The sequence below is a fragment of the Equus przewalskii genome, chromosome 8 (assembly GCF_037783145.1).
Source record: "Equus przewalskii isolate Varuska chromosome 8, EquPr2, whole genome shotgun sequence".
In the NCBI taxonomy this organism is placed as follows: domain Eukaryota; kingdom Metazoa; phylum Chordata; class Mammalia; order Perissodactyla; family Equidae; genus Equus; species Equus przewalskii.
Window position 1 is genome coordinate 11,269,874 of NC_091838.1, and position 24,518 is coordinate 11,294,391.

Sequence of the window (24,518 nt, forward strand, 5' to 3'; positions counted from 1 at the left end):
GTATTCTGATCTAATCTAAAAATAATTATATTGTACGAGGTGATTTCTTAACCCGTAAAACTTAATGAGATATTTAAGTTTAGTCATATATCTCTCATATTATTTTTTAGTTGTTTATTCTTCCGTGATCTTTTCTTTATAAAAAACTGCTTTTTCACCAGACTGCTTAATTTTCCTTGTTCTGTTTTTTCAGAGTTTTATATTTTATGAATTCTTTCTGTCCTATTAATGGTTATCTGTAAATTATTTTTTAAATTGCATTTCTTTTATGAAGTCTCAAGAAGAAATACTTTTAGATCATTGTTCCATGTACTTGCAACCTGTGTAAAATTCGAGTTTTAGTATACAATTTCTTCTTCCCTTCCACCTGACTCTGGCTCCCCTCTAACACATCTACTGCTTTTTTGTCTCATAGGGCAAACTCTGTATTTCCAAAAGAATTATTTTTCCAGATAAAGGATCAACCTGGCTATCAGAAATACGGTGCTGGCTAATTTTGAAGAGTGGTCATGACAGGAAGTTAGCTGATTTGTACAGATAATTGCTTATTTGTAGAGTTTCCATGTCTGGCTAGGTAAATACAATTGCCTTTGTCATCCATGGTATTCAGCTGCATCCTTCCCACCCAAGGCATTGCCTTCTACTCATATCTGCCCACGTCCTTTCACAACTCCAATTATTTGTGGCTAGTAAGGAAGACTCTGGGGGAGGACCCAGTGTAGGAGGAATTCACTCTTGAATTGGGTCCTTTTTTCCACATGATTGTTAGAGTATTCTGAAGTTAGGATCTCTCTAGCCCTTCTGCAACTGAGTACCACTCTTCTGATTTGGAAAGTCCTGTGGCCCTGACCCTCCCTCGGTGATCAGCCGGTCTGCCTCAACTGGAATCAGGGGAATCTCACTAGAGCCCTCTCCACTGGGTCTCTGCTTAGCCCCCTATGCTCTTTGGTTTGACCTTCATTGACTGCCGCGTGCTCCTCCCTTGGTCTGAGCCTCTAGTGGTACAATATTGAAGTTTTTGCGGGCTCTATTTGTGGAATTTCACTTAGACTTTCCCAGCAGCACCATTATGCCTGTGCTTAATCATAGTCTAGTCTGCATTTCCTTTACTCTGATGTCATCTGCTCCATATTTTGCAGAAAAAAATTTCAAGTTTCAGTATCTGTATAGATTTTTCTTATTTCTAAAAAGTCTTTCTCTGGGCAGTTCAGTGGGATTTTGGAAGGAAGGAAGAGATGTAAGTTAAAAGCATCAGCTCAAATAGTCAAGTTGAAATGAATGTCAAATTGCACTCAAGCATGCCGTTATGATAAACTTTATTATTGAGATATTCAATGTGTTTTTTTATGCTAAGTCACATTCCTCATGTGACCTGAAACAAGGACTATTCTTTCTCATTTCACTCTCTCTAAAAAATTAGGGTATATTTCTTCTACTCTCCAGAGAGACATAAAAATTACCTGTTTTATATTTTAAAAGATGGTTTGCAGTTATCTAAATAGTAACCACTAAGTTAAAATACTGACTTATTAAGAAATTGGGAGATATGGTGGGGGTTGAATGTTTGTACGCAGATAAGGTCTAAAACAAAAAAATTGAAAAAATGTGATATAAACATATGCTTTCCTACTATGGAGAAAAATACCTGATAAAAAAGCTGCAATATTTGAGCTTTGTTACTGAAGAGCAGAATGTGGGGGTGAAGGGCGTGGCGGATAGACGACTGCCAGTTTTCTCCATAAACCTGAAGAGTAATGTGTATTTTTAGACAATGTACACACAGTACCTTGATAAGAGTCAAAATAAAATAAAACAGTAGAATTCAATAAAAAAAATTTACTGGTCTTCATAATTTAAGAAAGTTTACAAAGACGTTTTAAATATCAATGGAGGATACCAGCAATTAAAACATCTAGGTTAAAAATTTATATGCCAACGTAAATGTGTACAATGTTTGAGCCAGCGTAGGTCATATGTTTTCATTCCTGTGACAAAACTTTCAAGTAAAACCACATAATTACAGGGCAAATGTGAGGATTCTCCCTTCAGTCTCCAACTCTATGATTATTCAGAGATGCGTTTATTAATTTTGCTCTGTCCTCTAAAGACCAGTATTACTGAACTCTATGTAAATTTAACTAAATGACCATATAAAAGATATTTTCGGTTTCTCTAAAATCATGAAATCTTTTCAAACAATAATGAAGCACTCCACTTCAATTTTTTTCCTCAATTTTTATTTAGAAAGTTCAGTGAAACAACATGGTATCACAGTTTAGAAATATTTTAATCTCACTATAATTTAACATTTAAAAAAATCTAGTAAGTTTTGATTTTCAACAATGAAATTTATAAAAATAATCTTACATTTATAAAATGAATCATTATTTCACAATAAATTATTCATTTTTATTACCTGAAAAAAGTTTTGTGCTATATAAAAGCAATAACTTTCCTTATCAATATTTTGAAAATATGCTGAAAACTTCAGTTCCTCTTTGTCCAGCACTTTTGGCAGTTAAGTATACAAAAATATTATATTACAAATTCCCTGCCATAGTTATTAAAACAAAATCATTAGCAATAATTTCTAAAACACAGCTTTTTGGTAAATATGCGCAGATAAGTTAGAGGGTTCACTAAAAACGAATTATATGTTTTATATTTTAAAGGTTCTTTTTAATATCTTCTAAAAGAACAACACAAAAATTGAACAGAAACCTACAAAAGATATTTGTATTTATATAAATCAAAAGCATTCCTAAAGAAATATAGAACTAGAGTAAATTTTCAAAAAATAAGAATGAAACAAACTTTCGTCTCACTCTCTCTCTGAAAGATACATTTTACAGTTTCCTGGTACCAGCTCTTGAAGGAGTTTTATTGATTCTATTGTCAATGACAGCTTCTAAATAATTCATTCTTCCACTTTAAGAGTTAATAAGTTAACATTAACAGAACCTTTTTTTTTTTTTTTTTTTTTTGCTGAAGATTAGCCCTGAGCTAACATCTATGCCAGTCTTCCTCTATTTTGTATATGGGACCCCTCCACAGCATGACTAGTAAGTAGAGTATGTCCACACCCAGGATCTGAACCCGAAAACCTGGGCCACGAAAGTGGAGTGGGTGGAACTTTAACCACTTGGCCAAGGGGCCCAGACCCAGAACCATTTTATTTTTAGGGTAAGTGGGGGTAACGAAATCACAGTCTTAGAAATTTTGAAAGGTTCTGTAAAAATCATTCTAATTCAGTCTCTTACAGCTTGGGACACTCTTTTTTATATTGTTAATAATTACTCATCCACTTTTTTCCTGCTTCAGCAAATAAAGAGTGTGTGTGTGTGAGAGAGAAAGAGAGAGCAAGAGAGACAGAGAGACAAAAAGACAGAGATATATGACTGTTTCTTGAGGTGGCCCATCATTAATTGTTTTAAAATAAGCTCCAGCTTTAGATGACATCAAATAGTCTAGGGGTCCAATGAACTATCCTCCTCAGTCCACTGGATTTTTGAAAATCTGCCAAGTCAGTGATTTAAATTTGTTTTTGTTTTCATCATAACCTATCTGGTATATCTTTTATTTCCTTTGGTTTGTTTAAAGAGTTTTTTAGGGGAAGACATTAAAAGTACAAAAGTGGTTTCTTATTCATGCTCCAGCAAATTTACACTCTTTGCTTACATATAAATATGTTATAGGTAATAGGATGGATAATATTCAATCATCACTCCATTACATATATTTAAAAACCACAGTAAGAAGCTCACATTTTCCATTCCATACCAAAGATTTATTCTCATTAAACTCAACCAGACCTGGACATAAACGTGGCTCTCCCACTCTTTAAAACTTTGGTTACATTACGTAGACCCTCTAAGCTAAAGCTTTCTTTATTTATAAAAGAAAGATATTAATACCTTTCTTCCAGGGTTGTTGTGAGGATTAAATGAGCAACATGTGTGTGACAGACGGCTAATTTGTCTCCCAACATTAGTCTCCCAGAGGTATACGGTTTTAGTTGGCACAAAGCTTTCCACCTAAAGACTACTCTCCCAGCCTCCCTGGGAACTAGATGTGGGCATGTGCCAAGTTCTAGTCAAAGGATGACTACTTCTAGATTGTTTCAGGAGAGAGAAATAAATTCTCTCTTGGTTAAGCTACTGTTTAAAGGTTTCTTTTTTAGAGTTTAGCCTGTATCCTAACTGGTAAAACTAACATATTTTATCTTAACATACATCTTCAGATACAGGCAGATTTCAAGGAATTGTCAGTCATCCTTGGAATGGCTATTTATAATTTTCTAAACTTAAGATGGGCATATGTTACTGTGCGCCAAAGAGATGCTTTTTGGAAAAAGATATCCATGAGTAATTCTACTTCAAGAAATACAGCCTATTCCACAGCTATTGCCTTATTTTTCTAATTTGCAAGTTTAAAATTTATAAAAAGCTTGGTTCATTTTATACTAATCTGGGATTTCTGATCTATTCTCAGACAAAAAGGACACAGTTCTGCATCACATCATGATAAAGCAATTATTTACAGATTTAAATTAACATTAAGACAACAAGTGAAAGTAGTACATAAGATTCAGAGGCTTCAGGAATAGTGCAAGGGAAGCGGGGAAAAAATATACTATATAAACATATCGAAATTCAGGTATACATTGGTTGCATCTAAAGGTTTTAAACCCTGGCAACAACAAACAAAATGAGCATATAAACAAGAAAATAGGATACCATCTTAAAACAGCACCATGAAGAGGCCTTGGCTAGGAGTCTGCCAAAAGTACTATCCTGAGATATTTCAAGATCAACAACATTTCACATGTACGCAGTGCCGTTCAGAAGTAAACGTATTCTCACAATTGCTTTTGTTTGGAGAGAGGCTGGTGTGAAATGACTGAAGCTTGGTTTGCAGCTATTTTGTACGGTTCTTGTCCAGAGCCTTGTGGTGGGGAAGGGAGTGGGGTTTCAGGAGTTGCTAAAAAAGAATCAGAGAATTGTATGTGATGGTGACAGTCACCTTGGCCCATCCCATTAAGTCCTGCATGACACTGTTACGCACTATTTGCAGTATGTTTCTGAAAGATCATATATAAAGTCGATTTATATAAAACATTATCAGCTCATTGACCTACTACTGGAGATGCACTCCCACCCAACCTCTTCAAATAGATTTAAACTGGATTGATCATGCTTAAAAGTCTTAAGAGTCAGGGGGCCGGCCCACGGCCGAGTGGTTCAGTTCGAGTGCTCTGCTTTGGCGGCAAAGGGTTTTGCAGGTTCGGATCCCAGGCGCAGACATGGCACCGCTTATCAGGCCACGCTGAGGTGGCATCCCACATGCCACAACTAGAAGGACCCACAGCTAAAATATACAACTATGTACTCGGGGGATTTGGGGAGAAAAAGCAGAAAAAAAAGAAAAAAAATCTTAAGAGTCCTTTTAAGGTGTTTTCTGTCTTTGCTAATAGCTTTTATGAAGATTTGATTGTCTCATACACCCAGCAGAAAAAAGTTAATGAAAAGAATTGACAGAATGCTAGTTTTTCCCAAATCTTAGAAAACAAATGTTACAAATTTTGCAATCAAAAATGCACATAACATAAATTTGGTTTGGATTCCACTAACTCAAACATATCAGACGGACATAAAAATTAAGGTAAGATAATTTTCAAGTGCTTTGAAATCTATATCGTAGTTAAAAGCATCTGAAAAATACTGGCTTTGTGGCTTCAAAATTATTCTATTACAGTTGAGCTTGTCTGGCCCTTCCTGATCAATGCAACAGGCAAGCCTGAGTAACTGAAAAAAACAAAAGCTACAGTTTCAAGACTGTATTGTCTAGAATAGTATTTCCTCCTATTTCAAACTTTCCCCATACTATAAAATTATCTAGGAGCTATTCTATAATTTTAAAAAACTTGAAAGATTTTAGTAGTCATATTTATTATTATACCATATATTTAACAGAACAAATAGAAAACATTTGGTGATCAGACTGAGGCATTGCAAACTTTATAGAATTTTTTTCCTGAAACAGATTTTTAAAATACTAGAAAAAAAGATTTCTAGAAAAATTCTTTACAAAAAAAAATTCATACAAAAATGAGAACAGTCCCTTTTTGCCTGGTTTTCTTTAATAAACTAACTTTCCACTATTAAGTATGAATTAGCAACTACTTAGAAACAATATTGTTACTTAAATTTAATTGGCAAAAGAATAAACAAATTTGCTTTAAAAAATTATTTTGTGGATATTTAGGATGGATCTGAAACTGCCGTGTTCTACAAGACCAAGAAAATATGCATAAACTTAAATTTTGGGGTGCGTATGTGTTTTATGTTTTGCTTTCGGAAAAATATAAGCTGTTCCAAATGACACAAGCAGAGCAAAGTTTTCCTTTGCAAATAATTCTCATAAATATTATGCTGAAAGAGGAATAATAAAAATGAAAAGTGTGGTATGATTCTAAAGATTAGAGTCAGCAAATACACTTTAAAATACTAGAAAACCAGCAATTAAAAAGTGAAGCATTCAACCGCCAGCAGAATTGTTAAACTTTCTCGCCAGTTGATGCCTATAATGCTTAATGTGTTGTTAACGTACTTTATCTCCCGAGTTTATGAATAACTAATCCCTGAGAGGCACAACTCCATAGTCTTCTGGTATGATACTGGGCTTGCCTCTTTCTGCTCTTGACTATCTATTCACTGAAAACGGCAACATCTGCTTTGCAAGGATGGCCCCAATTAATGTCTTCTAAGCACGTTGGGACCCACAGATTAAACGTGACATACTATTTCCATAATTTATATTTTTTCTAACAATTTCGTTTCTGCCTTTGTCATATACTCAAAGAAATTTGTGTTTCAGACACAACTTACACCTAGGCCTACCAATGCATGCATCTAAAGGACAGCCATGAGAGTGTACATTTCTGTGACCTCTACTTTCCATACCGCTAGGTATGTGGCAGTCAGGTAGTACTCACTAAATTGTTACATTACATTGAACATTTGGGTAAAACAACACTGTAACTGGTTCTTAAGGGCAATTGTAAATTCAGTAAGTTATACAGGTGTGCATAATAATTTCATCACAATAACTCTAGGCATCTCAGAGAGGTAGCTGGTTTAGTGTTCAGAGGCTATCGCTCAAAGATAAATCTGGGATAAATTAGTATAAATACAGAAGCAATTGATTCTAGATATTTTGTCAAATAGAGATTTTTATCTCCAGGATAGCTTCTAAAAATAGAATTCGGGTTAAATCTGTAATCATTTCAGATTAACTTAGCTACTATCAACCCCTAGAATTTGTATAATCATTTTAGTCCCAAAGAGCATTTCCAAGTAGCCCTCACTCTGCACATTTCTGATATGCATGAATTTCAGTTATCACAGCTACACAGCACCAGTCCTGCAAAAGTATGGTTCAAATTTCAGTTAACATGGTAACTCACGATTAAGTGTGAGTAACTGCATAAATACCAACTTCACTGTTGACTCTTCGGTGTGCAAATAATTACCCAAATAACAGATGTGTATTGTGATCAGTGGCCAGTTACAGCACATCTTTTGGTCTGTTCCGTGATTGGGCACTGGATTATTTTATTCAATTCACGCACTGACAACCAAGTGTGTAGCTGCGTTGTCTCCTTGTCTCCCAGTGATAAATCCAAGTGACATTTTGCAAAAATGGACAATTGAAAGAGAACTGGCTAAAAATGATTAAAGTGCAATAGAGAAACAAAAAGTGATAATGCTGGAAGAAAATTCAAATTGAAGGCAAATGGAGTTATAGAAGAAATACCTGACCACAGGAATGTTGACACTACTGCTGTTTGAGTCTCTAAATACGCAGTCAGGAACTTACTGAAGGAATACTTGTCAACATAAATGAGGAAACTGGCTGTGTTGAAAGGACAAAGACAGCCCAGAGGAAGCGAAACCGGCAAAAAACTTCACATTAAGTGGATTCTCTGAGAGATTTCAGGACATTGCAAGTGCAAAGGATAAAATGTTGGCAGCCAATACAAACTTCCAAAAGAGTAAATTGATCAAGGCAAAGAAAAGATGCTCATTTCCTCTTGTAAGTTATAGGAGGAGAAGGTGGCAAGCACTGTTCAGGCTATTCTTCTGAATTATTTCTACGGAGAAGCCACATTAATTCTCAGTGTATCAGATGTTTTAAATTATAGTGCACCAGATAAACACCAGGATTATTATTTTTTTCAATTTACCTATACATTTATAACCTATAATTGAGTTCTTAATGTTTTGACAAACATTTTTGTTTGTTTTGTTTGCTTATTTTTTATTGAGGTATAACTGACATACATTATATGGCATGCATTTTTAAAGGTCACTAGCAACCATAGTTTTCCCATTGATTATGAAGATTTCTTTGCATGCTTCCAGTTTGCAAATGCAGGCCTTTATGGTCCTGTATTATCAGGCAAAGCTAGGACTGCCTGTACACTCTTTTGTGCTCCCAAACCTATGAAGTAGAAAGATTTAGGTACTCATATCTTCATTTTAGGGAGCAGATTCATGCCTAAGAAGAATAAGTGACTTACTGAATATCACAGTAACCCCCAGTTGAGTCCTGGAGAAGAAATTGTACCCAATTTTTGCAGTTTCTGGGTACAATAGATTCTTTCTTCAAATTCCAATTTTTCTCCAGTAATTAAGTTTAAGACCTATTAAGGTTGAAAATTAGCCCAGATACTTACAGATCTGGTCTGTGTGAACCAGTGTTGACATGGGACCTAAAAGGATAGTTTGTCCAGTTAATGGATCTTGAGACAAATGTGGATGCATTGGGTGATGGAGATGGCTAGCTTCATTGGAAGCACCTACAGAAGGTAAAAAGATGCTTGCGTTAGTGATATTTAATTAGGAACGGCAAGTTTACCTTGGAACAAACGTTTTGATTGACAGCTTGAATATTGCTATTTTTGCAAAGTGCTTTTTGGGAACTCAAAAATAAATTAATAGAACCACTGCCATATTAAGGACAATGTCAGCTTTCACTGTACCTTGGCTAGATTAATGTTGTATCATATTATGTTGTATATTAATAATGGACCTTGTGTGCCGTTTCCTGGAATCATTAGGTTTGCTGCCTGTTGTTAAGGCAATTCCAAGAATCGCTTACCTCAAGTTTATAGTATTCAGGATCACCCTAATAGCATAAACAACTTTTATTTCAGAAAGATATCATTAGGAACACATTAAGCAGCATAAAACTAAAACTAAAATAAAGAGCTTTTATAAGGAAATTTAATCTAGATCAGAACATAAAATAAATGCTTTCTTAACTTATTCCTGACAGTTATTGCAGTAATGGAATTTTATTTTTCCCTTCTCATTGTGTTGGGTCAATTAATTATTTCAGAAGTGAAGTGTTCATTTTGGAGATATTTTCTATATATATTTTTAGATTATGCTGCAATTATGATATCCTTGAGCTTTTAAAGGCAGTAAGGCATAGAAAAATATAATATACTTCAAGGAGTACTGAAAATAGGAAATATATTTCTATTTACCATATTTGAAGGATCTGAAAATTGAGGTAAGAGGGACTTTGTGGATCCTAAATCGTGGAGGCTAGCAAGAATGGGGATACAACTATGTTCAAGTATTTTTGTCCCCATCCAATGGGTTTTGCAGACTTTGTAAATGGAAAAAATTGAGTTCATCATCTCATGGACAAAAAATAAATAGGTCAAACTTATCCTAAAGTACATAGCGTGATGCTAATAAATAAAACAGACATTCTCAAATGTACTCACCACCCAGTAACATTTCCTGAAGTAGGTTGTCAATTTTAACCATCCCAAAAAGTTTCACGAATTGTATTTGCTCAATCATCTGCCAGGTGATGCTCTGCAGCGTGGGCAGGAGCAGAAGCAGCTCTCCAAACCGCCCCCGGGAGTCGTACTGCCGGTCGTTGATATAGTCCTCCAGACTGAGCTGCACTTGGAACCGCATGTTCTTAATCTTGACCGGATCGCTTAGCCCTTTTGCGTCTAATAAAGGAATAAAAGGCGGAATCTAAAGGCTGAATCTTACTAGAGTGTGAGAGTAAACAGTCTGATACTAAAAGGTCACTATGATTATTTCTTAATGGAACTTGGAAAACAAACCTGGATCAAAAAACACAATTGCCTTCAAACAAGCATATTCATTGTCATCAATCTGAATTTCTTGAAATGGTCGGACCAGCTCGTCTAGAACCCGATTGGCCACGCGGCTGATCTCGGCTTCACAGCCGTTGCGGTGAATAACGTAGTTGTTTCCTAGGGGAAAAAATTACACCTCAAAAAAATTTGTCAGATATTATTTAAAATTTGCGAATCAATGCTTTAAATAGCCTTCCCCTGAGGGAATAGTAACAACACTCCCTCCTTTAGTATGTTAGGTTAGTTATGTTAGAAAAACTCGAGAACACTTAAAGGAGCAAAAACATTGATAATATGATCACATGTATTTTAACAGCCTCAGACACTAGTGATAACACACGAAAGCACAGACTAATAACAAGCTAATAATTGACAAGGGAGAAATAAAATATAATGATTAGCTTTCCACTATGTCAGTTATTTATTAGTGTCTCACTCATTAATGAGCATAATACAAAACCTAAAGAAACTTTCTTGCTTTTAGTGGATTCAAAATAGCACTCCTTTCGTGTCTAGGTGTATGTAGATGTCATAACTATTGGGACACAATTTTGACAAGCCTAAGTAGATGAATTCAAGGGAGTTTCAATATTGGATAGAGACGGGACCACCGAACCCCTAAAGACTGCTTTGACTTAGAAAATCTTTGGCCATCATATGATGAATATATATTATAGCTTCTAAAATATTAGAAAATTAGAAGCTTTGTTTTTAGGGAAAGTTACTTTTTCTTTCTTTTTTTTTAAGATTGGCCCTGAGCTAATATGTGTTGCCAATCTTCATTTTTTTTTCTTCTTTTTCGTCTCCCCAAAGCCCCCCAGTACACAGTTGCATACGTTAGTTGTGGGTCCTTCTAGTTGTGGCATGTGGGACACCGCCTCAGCGTGGGTGGCCTGATGAGCGATGTCATGTCTACACCCAGGATCCCAACCGGCGAAACCATGGGCCACTGAAACAGGGTGCGTGAACTTGACCACTCGGCCTCAGGCTGGCTCCTAGAAGCTTTTTATAGCTCTTCAAATAACAGCTAGATTGTTATTTCCTGGTTTTTTTAAAAAGTAGAATATTCCAAATTCTTTCACCACAGGCAAAGATAATCTTCAGTGGAACAACATGTGCGAAAGTACTCAAATGTAGCCTTGCTCTTATGGAAACTCAGTTTACCTAATTGTTCAGGGTAGACAATTTAGAATTACGTAGTAAAAGCATCTTGTTTTTTAAGTATACTGTATTCAGATCTATAATGAGAACAGTATTATAGGGGTCTTATAAATGCCACAGAGCGTTTAATAGAATCTAAGAGCAACGTCTCCACAGTGACAAATTATGGCTTAGAATCCTGGCTCCCCCCTTTACTAGCTTTGTAACCTTGGGTAAACGTTCCCTGCCTCCATTTCCTCATCTGTAAAGTGGGCAGAAAATAATAGTAACTATTCCTTAAGGTTATTGTGAGGATTAAATGAGGCAGTGTGTATATACATGTAATGCTCTTAAAGCAATGTATCTGACATCGTAAGTCCACAATACATATTAGCTATTGCCATATTATGTTCAATTTATTTATATTTGGGGATAAAATATCTATCACAAAAATAGAATAAACAATCTGGTTACCATTTCATGCAGCCAGAGAGAGGTGGAGCTAATAAGCATTAGAAGGTTCAACTCTCTGAACAGGAACCTAATTTTATAAGTTAAGTAAAATGGGGGGATTGGAGCAATTACACAACAAAGACAGAAGCTTTTCCTCTGTGTCTTATCTCTCTCCCCACCTTCTGTTCCACCTGCCAACCTACTTTTGCCTCTTCCCACACTGCTGTTTAACTATCAGAATTTTAAGACGTTGTCACTATATTTTTTTTTAAGAGGATTTTGTAGGATATCATGGGCAATGACATCACAGGAGATGGACGCATCCCCTAAAAGTGTATAAAATAATATATATATTACGATTATTAAGTAGACACTGAGAGAGTGTGAAACAACACTGGGACTCCATAATATGGTCACACAAATAACTAATTCTTTGTCCTGATATGATTTAAATATATCTAAATATTATGCTTCTCGAGCAACATCTCTTTTATTTAAATTTTTTTTCCAGTTTTCTTGAGAAATAATTGACAAGTATCACTGTATAAGTTTAAAGTGTACAGCACGATGGTTTCATTTAAGTATATTATGAAATGATTACCCTAATAGGTTTAGTTAACATACATCATCTCATATAGATGTGATAAAGAAAAGAAAAAAAAATTTTCTGCTTGTGATGAGAACTCTTAGGATCTACTCTCTTAACAAGTTTCCTGTGTATCACACAGCAGTGTCAACTATAGTCATCATGTTGTACATTACATCTCTAGTACCTATTTATCTTGTAACTGGAAGTATGTACCATTTTTTTTGTAAGGAAGATTGGCCCTGAGCTAAACATCTGTTGCCAATCTTCCTCTTTTTGCTTGAGGAAGATTGTCACTGAACTAACGCCTGTGCCAGTCTTCCTCTATTTTATGTGGGATGCTCCCACAGCATGGCTTGACGAGTCGTGCTTGGTCCGTGCCCAGGATCCAAACCTGTGAACCCCCAGCCGCTGGAGCAGACCATGCGAACTTAACCACTACACCACCGGGGCTGGCCCCTGGAAGTTTGTACCTTTTGACCACCTTCCTCCAATTCTTATTTTTAAATCTTAATGCATCGTGAACATCGCAATGCACTCTGAGCTTCCCTGTAATCAAGTCAAGGAAACATAGGACCTGAGTGAGGATATATCAATTAAATCCAATTTGTGAAGTGACAGCACCATTTGACAGTGTCGGTGAATGCCTAGCACATACAGGACAGATCCTGCGAAAGGCTGAAGCATGCGTAATTTCTTCTTAAATTAAAAAAATTTAAAAACTTACCCAAAAGCAAAATATCTTTATACATCATGGATCTCTTTGTAGCTCCAAGGAGTAAATGCTCCCCTGCGTGTGCTCTCAACAGTGCCACCTTAATGAGAAATTCCAAGTTGAACAATAATTATAAAATGTAATGATTAAAAGATGGTATAATATGAGTCTGATTAACTTAGCGTTCTTTAAGCCTGGGATGTTTCTTTTCTGTTTTAACAATCTATAATACTCATAGATTCTTACCACCATTAAGTCTTCCCTTTTTCCATTTTGGCATGTCAACAGAATTTTACTTGCAAAAGTTTTCCAAACTAACAAGTCAATACAACGGCAGCAAAGAAAAGCGAAACAGTTAAGTGTTTGGGAGTGAAATAGAATCCAACAAACCAGAGTTCAAATTCTGGTTTGGCAACTTACTACCTGTTTAACCTGGAGTCAGTCAAACAGTAGGTTTGGGACTCAGTTGTTTTCATCGATCAATTGGAGATAGTCATAAAAATCTCAAAGTGTAGTCATGAGGACTAAATGAGAAAATATATGTGAAATACGATCTCTTACACATAATAAGCTGAATTAAAAAAAGCAAAGCAAGGACTTGTGATATAGTGAAAAGAGGACGGGGGATCTGGGTTCTGTCATTTTCTAGATTGATCCTCTAACTCTGCACTAAACTCTCAACTGAGCTTCAGGCATGTACTCAATTGCCTGCTGCCATCACCACTAGGAAGAATAGGAAGCACTGCAAATTTAACGCGCCAAAGTAATGCTTCTCCAATCTTCCTCATCTTCGTAAATGACAGCATCATCAGAATGCTTGTCAAAAACAAGAGGCCATTTGATTCCTCTCTAATTGTACAACAAATCCTAGTGCTGCTTCTCCATTGCTACCACCCCAGCCCAAGCTTTGTCATTCTTCACCCGGCCTCCCATAATATACTCCAAAGAGGGCTCTTAGGTATTCCTGCTTCCTTTCTGGTTCCTCCATCCTAAATCCTTCTTGACAGGGCTTCCAAGACGATATTTGTAAAATAACAATCACTTAATATTGTTCCTCTGCTGAAAACTCTTCACTGCTCTCTTATTGTCCTTAGAATAAAATCCAAATTCCTTAACCATGGCATCAAAGGTGAGAGCCCGATGCTTTGCCTCCCACCCACATCTCTGGTTTCCTCTTGCAGCATCCCTTGCTCACTTTTCTCGATGCATATTATTCCTGCTTGCCTCAGACCCTTTGAACATGCTGTTCCAGTACCCAGAATATTTTCTCTTCAGATCTTGCGTGCTGGACCCTTGTCATTCTGGTCTCAGGATAAATCTTCTCTGATTCTCAATTAAAAGTATCTCGTACCACTCCACTCCCAGTCATTCTCCAGCAACTCATCCCATTTCATTTTATGGAACTTATCCCCACCTAGAGCTAACTTACTCATAATCTGTATATTTTTTATTGTCTGTCTCTCCCAAATGGAATGCAAGCTTTATGAGAATAGTGATGCAATCTGTATTTTTACTGCCAAATACTCACGGTTCCTACAACTGAACAGTAGTGCTATTAATATTTGATGAATTTACTGAGTGAATTTAACTGACTTAGGGTTCAGTTTTAAAAAATGTTAAGTGGGGATTATAAAACTTATGCCACAGAGTTCCTGAGAGCATTAAATAAAATAATGTAATATATAATGCCACTGAGAGCTAATTCCCCACTGCCTTATCCATAATAGACATTCACCAATCCATGGCTATTAATGTTATATTATTAATACTAAAGTGTTAGTAAATAAAAACTACTTTTGACACATTACTGGATTCCAGTTTCCCAAGTTTTAAATCATTGTCTTCATACATAAGTCAGCAATTTTTAAAGAGGAGTGATAATAAAAAAATAAAAGTGATAAATAACATAACCCTATTTATATGGCTTGGGGTGAGACAAGTAGGTTTTAGCAATTTAGCATTATTCACTCTGAAATGACCTTCTGGGCCAAGCTATCTTTACGATATGTCAATAACCATGACTCATACAAGGAAGGCAGTTACAGAACATTTTAAGAATGATTTCAGATTTCACAGTATTTTTTTGTTATTGTTACCAGGTGAAATGCTCTCCTAGAAGGATAACTTCCAACTTCCTATGACCGCCTTTTTTTCTGGCTGTGTAAATTTTTTGTCCTTTGATTTTTAAATAATCATGCACCTTTCACTTTGTTTCTTTGTTTTTGTGAGTCAATGACAAAGAGCAATGGTCAGAGGGTGTAAAAATATACATTGTTTATATGACATATCATGACATTATTCAATGTGGCAGAATTGGAAATTTGGGAGTTATTCACATCTATAAAATATTATATACTTCTTAGATTCAAGAGTCCAAAATAAATCTGAAACTAATCATCTAATCTTAATAAGCTAAGTAGGAAATTAGAGTTCTTAACTATGAATTAAAATGTCTTGTACAAATGACAAAGTATGAAAATATATGTTTTAGGAAAAGATCATTATATCTGAATTCTCTCTATTTCTCTGTAGATTTCAGAGCATGATTTACAGGCTTTTTTGCCAGACCTATAATTTTTATACAATAAATGCGAGAATAAAATTGACAAAATGAAAGGAAAAATCTTATACGTTAATTGCATGAAGTGCGCACAAAGATACCAACACAACCTGTATGGTTTCTGTCTAGGAATGGTCTAGCATTTCTGAGGAATTTTATACGGCACCTTCAGGAAACACCAGGACACAACAGTGTGCCATTTGCCTCTCAGACATTTAGCTTTCCAACACTTTGTCTCACAACTGCAGTTGCTTGCTCCCTTTCCCCATTACTTGAGCTTTTTGTACTCCAAGAGGGAAGAACAGTGTCTTGATCACCTCTCATCCAATCAATAAATTTGCAAGACTCCTAAAATAGGAGTTAAACAGCCTGCCTCTCGACAGAACAAGAAGGTGAATGGACAAGAAAACCAATCTTTTTTCCTCAGCTAGATAACTTAACCTTTGTCAAATATAGTCAATCTATTACAAATATAATTAAGAGAACACAAAAACTTAGCAAAGTTCAAAAAACATTTTTTAAAGCATTGATAATGTCTTTAACCTATACCTGATCGTCCAGTGGTAACTCGCAGAAGGCAGGAATATATTTAGCCCATTCCACCAAGACTAACAGCTGCTGTTTCATAGATTCACAGACATCACCAATACTTGCAATTTTCTTAACATTTATGTCAGTGCTCACACCAGGGCTTGAGATTGAGATCTAGCATTAAGAAGAACATGATACTAATTTATCACTGAAAATCATGCATGACCAATATTCCTCTTTTCTCTATGACTGAAATAAGTAAATGCCATTGAAGCAGGCACTATAATTGTCACAGTATCTTGAAACATTCTAACCATTTTTAAGTTGAGAAATAAAATACCTATCGGTAGAAGTTAACCTGAAAACATTCACTGTCTAGCACCATGCTCTGGGAGCAGTATCTTATTTTACTGCCAAATTTGTACAATAAGTTACCATAACTTTCAGGGAGCTTCATAATTCAAAATGACTAGACAGCGAAATATGGAGTATCCACATGAAATATGCTCTTTTTTATTTTTAATTAGAAAATGATATTTCCATTCAGAAAGCCCATCTTTAATTTGTCGAACTCTATGAAGAAAATGTTTCCAGTGACCAAAGTTTACCAAAATGGGGAGAAAAGATACGGATGAGAAGCCAGAAGTACTTATGTCGCTGTGTTAAATGGAAGCCCATCAAAATAAAATTGGGAAACCAACCTTTGACTCAGCAACATTGAAATGCTTAACCAGAATGATAAATTTTTCAAACTACATATAATTTTGAACTATATAAAAATATAAGAGGTGTTAAAATGCCTTTCTGCAAAAAAAATCACTTCCGAAAAATCACTTTCGAATCACTTAATTTTGGAACATGTGCGCGTGCCTTTCTGTGGTGCGTGTGTACTTCCTCACAGCTTCCTTTAAGCCATTTTCTAAATGCTTTCTAGAACCATCAAGTAATCTTCAAGTAATGATCATGATAATGGTGATGTTAACCTCACCATATTACCCTCGTGTTATCAAAAACGAAAGGAGTTGCACTGACTCATTATGGGACCGGATTAATCGTTAGCTATTTCATAATTTGCTCTATAATAGAAAAATATCATTAACGTTTCTAATAGGGACAAGACTGAAATAAACTGTCTTCAAAGGATTTCTTTATTTGATACTTAAGTGCTTTATTTTTATGTGTAAACTAATGACCTACATTTTTGAACCTTAGAACTGATATTCAGATTCTAGAAATTTAAAATAACAAACTCTTTCTCCTGGGTTTTCTCAATTCTGGCTCTTCCCTTAAATACTTGCTTCAAAGCAGGTACCAAAGTGAGTTCTTGAGTCCAGAAGTCGTTTTCAAGGAAGAGAGTCTGATGATATGTCTCAACCAAAATACCCAAAAGTTGTGGTAACTGATTTTACAGATTCAACCAATAAAACAAGATAGTGCCCCCAGAGCACTGCGCTATTCATTAAGTATTTTAAATCAACCTCGTAAACAAATTTCCTTTTAACAATCAGGCTGCAGTGCATTTCATTTTTCCATTTAAAAACTAGGAACTTGTCCAGGAAAAGTCAAAATGAAGTCAACAGTCCAACCGGTATTTTCGAAGCAAAACTCTTAAATTCGCATAGGCTTAATTTATTTTAGTAACGAGCACCTTTGAATGAGCTTAGATTATTTTAGCATTATGCCTAAGTAGACTTTTGGTTTCTCTCAACAGGGCTGGATGCTGCTGCGCAGCAGTACCTGGCGAGACCGAACTTCTGCTTGTGCCAGTGTGTTAATGGAAGGAATGCTGCTGCCATCATATGTGCTTCTTCTGGTACTTATTCGATCGCGTTCGTTTTGCACAGCTAGGGGAGAAAATCACAGCATTTATTGGTCGGTTCTCTTCGATATATGTCAAGATACACAGTTTGAAGTAAAAAAAAAAAACCTAGTATAAAAAGTGAGAAAGGATATTTCCAAAAGACTTTGGGCAGGCGGTGTGGGGAGAAGTATGACTAACGATAGCTTTGATTCTGTACTACTTTTAGAAGTAGAAAGAGCCAGGCTTGTCACTAAAGCTCATAAAATATTGCCTTTTAGGACTTTATGATGGCATGCATGTTAGAAAGTGTGGGGTCAGCCAGTTCAGCCACGCTGTATTTTCAATAGGGTAGTTTTCCATTTTCTCAACGTTAATAAAACCACAAGATAACTAGAGGAAGAGTATCGCCTGTGACATTAACCAGGTCACAGAGTGTATTCACTGTCAGAAGATATGAGTCATAGATGTTGAAACTTCCATTTTCTTTTTCTTCTAAAACACGAGCAAAAATGGAAAGTAAATTTATTTGTGTTACGGTGATCTTAAGATTGCAGTCTTGTGCTCTCTCATGAAACAATGTCCTCGGGACAGTTTACAAACATTAATAAAGCAAAAGTTGCGTAGGTGGGGGGTCTCCCCTGAGAAGATTGAGGTGTGAATATCAGCATTTAGGAAAGGTGGAAAGATGTTAAGTAAGACATAAAAGCCTTCTATCTAAGAGACAGCTAGATCTGCTTGTTTCAGACAGGAAAGAAAGAATAACAGGCACCCCAAATTCCCTATAGAAAATTGCATTTTTAAATATAAGGAAGGATGAAAGGAGGTGTATTAACCCACATATTTGTCATATAAAGAATAATATGTCAGACATCAAAGTTGGATTTCAAAACTTAGGAGGGAAAATTATCTTCTGTTAACCAAAAAGAACAAAAACAAGGCCTGTAGCCCATAAATTATTTAGGTTAATTCTCTACCCCGCTCTGCCGGAAAGACAAGACATTAAACCATCAGCATTCTTTCTGCAATTATTCTTTTATTAAAGAAGTTCACTAATTTCTATGCTCAAATCTACTATCTACCCCAAACTTACTATTAAGTATCAGCTTCATTAATTTGGAAAAGAAAATACCGGAGTTTTTGCCTTTAAGAGTGAGTAGTCTTTAAGTTGAAGTGAATCATTAATATTTTATTTTACAATCATATTTACTGGTAGCTTACTCTCCCTCTCTCTTTTTTTTTTTTTTACAGAAATTGTGATTGATTTTTCACCCTAAACTGACTCATATGGAAATACATATGTGGAGATAAAAAATTAAAATATAAGCTATGCTTTTATGAATTTCATTTACATGATCAATCTTTAGAAAAATGCTGAAAGATACCATGAACATTTGCAATCTTCTTATTGTTACCCTTTTTCACATAAAACCATATTTATATATGTTTTCATCTTGCTAACTTTGATATAATGCTATTATTGTAAATAAGAGAAATATATCTATTTTGAAACCTAAAAGTTCTCTCCTAATCTACTTAGAGAAAATTAATGCAGTATTCTATGAACAGTAGAAGACATAATTCTACTATTTTTGAAAACAATTTTATTTCACAAATTGTAAAACTCTTAAAGGAAATACGGGATTATGATTTGCTTATGCTTTTGTAAGAATAAAGCTAGGATTCAAGTAGAAATGCATGAAGATGATTGACAAAGTACATAATTAATCCCATATATGCCATTAGAAATTAGTCATTTTTAGGGGGCCAGTCCTGTGGCAGAGTGGTTAAGTTCGCACACTCTGCTTTGGCAGCCTGGGTTTCGGATCCTGGGTGTGGACCTACACACTGCTCATCAAGCCGTGCTGTGGTGGTATTCCACAGAGAAGAACTAAAATGACCTACAACTAGGATATACAACCATGTACTGGGGCTTTGGGTGGGAAGAAACAGGAAGATTGGCAACAGATATTAACTCAGGGCCAATCTTCCTCACCAAAAAGCATTAAAAAAAAAAAAAAGAAAGAAAGAATTTAAAAAAGAAAGAGATTAGTCATTCTGAAATGAGAAAAGTGCTTCTCCTTTAATTTTGTAAACTTTATTTTGCCTTCTTTTTTCTTTAACTTTTTATTAAGATTATGATAGTTTACAACCTTGTGAAATTTCAGTTGCACATTATTGTTAGTCACGTTGTAGGTGCACCACTTCACCCTTTGTGCCCTCCCCCCACCCCCTTTTCCCCTGGTAAGCACCAATCAATTCTCTTTGTCTCTATGTTTAACTTCCACCTATGCGTGGAGTCATACAGAGTTCGTCTTTCTCTGTCTGGATTTTGCCTTCTTTTTTGAGACTAGCAACCTGAATAAAACTAACGGAATTTCTGTCTCTTTAAAATATTGAGTGACAAAGAAAAACTAGCCATATTCAAGATAGGTTTGATATATCTTACATTTCTGCAGTATAGTGACTTGATTGAATTTAATTCTTTTATAGCTTGCGAAATATCTCTTTGTCTACGATAGGCATAGGCATGTGACAAAACTGATAAGGATACAGTCTTGTAGCAGCAATTCCCCGCCAAGGGTTTCAATGTGGTCAATACATTTGTTTCTAAATTAACCATATTTAGAATGTAGGATAATATAAGCAGAATACTTAATCTGTTCAAAATGAATTGACCGCATACTAAACTAGAATATCTAGTCTATCATTTCTGTCCTTGAGTAGAATACAAGCTCCCTGAGAGGGGGATTATTCTGTCTATTACATTCACTTCTGAGACCTCAGCACCCAGAACAGTGTTTGGAAAGTAGCAGTACTCGATAAATATTTGTTAAATATGTCAATGAATGCATGAAAAGTCAATGTTCAGTTAATGTTTATGAAACAAAGATACTAAATTGTTCAGAATAAAAAAATGTGTTCAAAATGCATTTATACTTTCAACCTATTAATAAATTTTGCCATTTGTCTTTTGAACAGGACACTGGGAATTTTATTTAGACGATAACTTTGTTGCGAGGGATAACACAGCGGGTGAGAGAATGGTGTCTGGAATCAGACAGCACCAGACAAAGACTGGCTCTATTGCTTCCTAGCTGGTGTCAGCGTCCTGGGGTAGACTCTTAAACTCAAGGAACCATAGATTCTTCATTGAGAAAAATCAGAACTCATGTGAAAAGGCTATCGTGATTACAAGAGAATGTGTGTACAACACTTTTCATCAAGGATGTTAATCGTCGTCATTATATTGTATATTATTACCTTCTTTTTTCATTCCTGCTCTGAAACACTTTCTTAATCGACAATATCTACATTGATTTCTTTTGTCTTTGTCAACAACACATTGCCGACTGAACCTACAATATCAAACAAAGATATATTAGTTTGCAGAAAACTGTTATTTATCAAAAAAAATAGCAAATAAACAGACAATAGATTTTAAAGAAATATGGTCAAATTTGGATCAATAGATGGAATGTATAAGAACAATTACGACTTTTCCAGTGTGATGATCACCATGTATATGGTGATGTATGAGCCTCAGCTCTCATGCAGTCTTTACAATAAAATAAAACTGAATGATACACCACTTTGGGCCAGTATACATGATCATTTCCATCATGAGTCATGAAAGCCAAACCTAGTTTAAAAATCTTTGGCACGTAAATTCTAATTCCTTATTGCCAAATGATTTTGGTGTGACGGAGAATATATCAGAACTTCATTCCTCTGCACTTCCATGCTTTTCTTTATTTAAATATTCTTCTATTAATTTTACCTCTCATCCTATTAAAGTTTACTCTGCATGCCAAATTGCATATCAAGAGGCAGCTGAGAAGATCTTTGAGAGCACAATCTGCCCAATTAGATACCATTTCATCTCCACTAGAATGGCTATAAGCAGAAAAAACAGGCAATAATGAATGTTGATGAGGCTGTGGAAAAATTGGAACCCTCACACATTGTTGGTTGTAATACAAAATGGTGCATCTGTCCAGGAAGAAAGTTTGGCAGTTTCTGAAAGACAAGAGTTACCATATGACTCAGCCATTCCCCTCCTAGGTATATACTCACGAGAAATGAAAATAGACGTTTGTACAAACACTTGTACGCAAATGTCCATAGCAACACTATTCATAGTAGCCAAAAAGTGGGGACAAACTTTTTCACGCCCATCAACTCATAAACACATAAACAAAATGTGGTATACCTACACAATGGAATATTATTATTTGACAATAAACAGGAATGAAGTACTGATACATGCTACAACGTGGACGAACCTTGAAAACACTAGTCTAAATTAAAGAAGTCAGACAAAAAAGGTCACATAGCATATAATTTCATTTCTATCAAATGCGCAGAAGAGGCAAATCTATAGCAACAGAAAGTAGATGAGTAGTTGCCTTACATTAGTGGGGAGGGAGTTGGTAGGAAATGAGGAGTGATGATCAAAGGGTACAGGGTTTCTTTATGGGGTGAGAAAATGTTCTAAATTGATTGTAGTGATGTCTGCACAACTCTGTGAATATACCAAAAAACCGAATTGTACACTTAAAAAAAAGAGTACAGTCTCTGGAATTAGACCTGAGCTTGATTCCCAGGTCCATTATTCACGCTTGATAGAATTTGGGGACGTCATTTAATTTATAATCGTAAAATAGGGAGGACTTGCTGTAAAGGGTAGTTATGTGAAAGTACTTTAAAGACTTTGGGGCAAATATTAATCATATAGTAAACAATAATATTTCTTCAAAATTTTGGCAAAAAATTACCCATATGTACTGATATATCTCTGATTATTTGTAGTTGATTACTAATGATGAGAATAAAAGAATATATTTTGTGATCGATAAAAGAAAGATCTACTTTTCATCTAAAAAATAGGGGCGGCCACTTAAAATTACATGACTATAAAGCCTACTATGGCTGAATTTAGCTAGAAGAGAGATGAGTGAGAAGAACAGTGTTGGGAATGCGTGACTGAGGAAACTCGGGACAGGGGACCAGATTACCAACAAAGGCAACAGGGAAACACACCCGATTACAATCAAAGTAACACAAAACTTGAATAAACATAATACTAAGGACCTACTGTGTACAAGATCCTGGTGTTGGGATTAAACAGAGGAACATTACCTGTCTCCTCCATTCGAGGAAGATACAGTAAGTACACACACAAATTTACAAACAGCCATAATAAAAAACACAATGTGAGAAGTATTGAAACAGCAATTTAAAGCACACTGGGAAGGAAAGCCCAAGTTCAGTGTGATGGCACAGTTAGAGTGGAAGTGAAATTTGTAAATCTAAGGAAATGGATAAACTTAAGACCTGCAAAACCTGAGCTTAAAATACTTTTATTCCCCTAAGCTTGCATCAATATAATATTTTCCAAATGGAGAATCGTGGTATTTGCTTAATACCAAAATATATAAAGAAGGCTAAGCTGGCAGCAGTATTCATGATGGGAAGATGGGAAGAGTGAAACTGTACATGTTTTTGGAATACTTTTTAAATTTCCAAAAGTTGCTATGGGAACACTCCTTTCCCACTCTTCCCGTACAGGAACGGCAGAAATCTTGAAAGCCCTTTTTGCTGATATTATTCTCTGATGCTTAAAAGTTGTTGGATTTCGTTGTTTGGATCGCCATTTTTCATATGTATGTATTTCACCTTTAATGGAACACATGATTCAAAAAAGTATTGTTTACGTGTTATTTTGTATTTATTTGAGTTGTTGATCTTTTAGAAGCACTCAACATTTAATGTAATCACAGAAAATGCTTTTGACGAAGGAGATCCATTTGATCTACTTTCTACCTCTAGAGTTTTGATGTGCATATATAAAAGCAAGACACACACTCTTTTATTTTGTTTACCAAGAAGGTTTTAAAGTGGATGATTTACAATTTTTTAACCTGCTTTAAGCTCTCCCAGAAATCTTACTAGAGAACGCTAGTCAGATATTTGGGGAGTTCCATATTAACTTTTTCCACACTCTTAGAAATCAAATGGCACGATATTACGAGAAAGTTAACTTCTTCCCAAATGTCCAAGGTGTTCTTAAAGCACCATAACAATCCTAACTATGCCTTTCAGGGACAGAGCCAACACAGGTATTTTTCTGTTACAGTCATTTAACAGCCCACATTGAACAGAGATGTAGTCTGCATTTCAAGAACTGTCATTCTGGACACTCAAGGTGAAAAACCCAAGCCTATAGTGTGCTATCATGTTGACTAGATATTATTTTTTTAAAAAAACAGCTTACTAGAAATGTGTGACACACACAATATATATGTTTTAGACAAAACATTCAATTCAATGGTGAAATTGTGGCACGAGAAATACATCTAAAATTTTAGGACGGAAAATTTCATTTCATTCATTAACATCAACAAGCTACCAAAATCATCAGTACTTTTATAAATTCGTTTTAGCTCAGGATGTAAAAGAAAATCATCGTGCACAAAAATAGACACATTGTGAAACCATTTAAATACAGATTTCAAGATGTCCATTGGTATATGAACATGTGGT

The 24,518-nt window shown here is 35.4% G+C and overlaps 1 protein-coding gene across 3 annotated transcripts in view; it reads right to left on the reverse strand.

Annotated features, from left to right (window-relative positions):
- Positions 1-2,363: 2,363 nt before the first annotated feature.
- Positions 2,364-24,518, reverse strand: part of HNF4G (hepatocyte nuclear factor 4 gamma) — a 115,902-nt gene continuing 93,747 nt past the window's right edge. For all 3 annotated transcript variants that reach the window (XM_070630417.1, XM_070630418.1, XM_070630416.1), the window contains 8 exons: positions 21,237-21,331; positions 17,912-18,018; positions 16,193-16,348; positions 13,096-13,183; positions 10,154-10,306; positions 9,800-10,036; positions 8,738-8,860; positions 2,364-4,980 (listed from right to left, as the gene is read on the reverse strand). In XM_070630417.1, the coding sequence (XP_070486518.1) occupies positions 4,859-4,980; positions 8,738-8,860; positions 9,800-10,036; positions 10,154-10,306; positions 13,096-13,183; positions 16,193-16,348; positions 17,912-18,018; positions 21,237-21,331 (1,081 nt within the window). In that variant the 3' untranslated portion in view covers positions 2,364-4,858. The remainder of the gene's footprint in view (positions 4,981-8,737; positions 8,861-9,799; positions 10,037-10,153; positions 10,307-13,095; positions 13,184-16,192; positions 16,349-17,911; positions 18,019-21,236; positions 21,332-24,518) is intronic.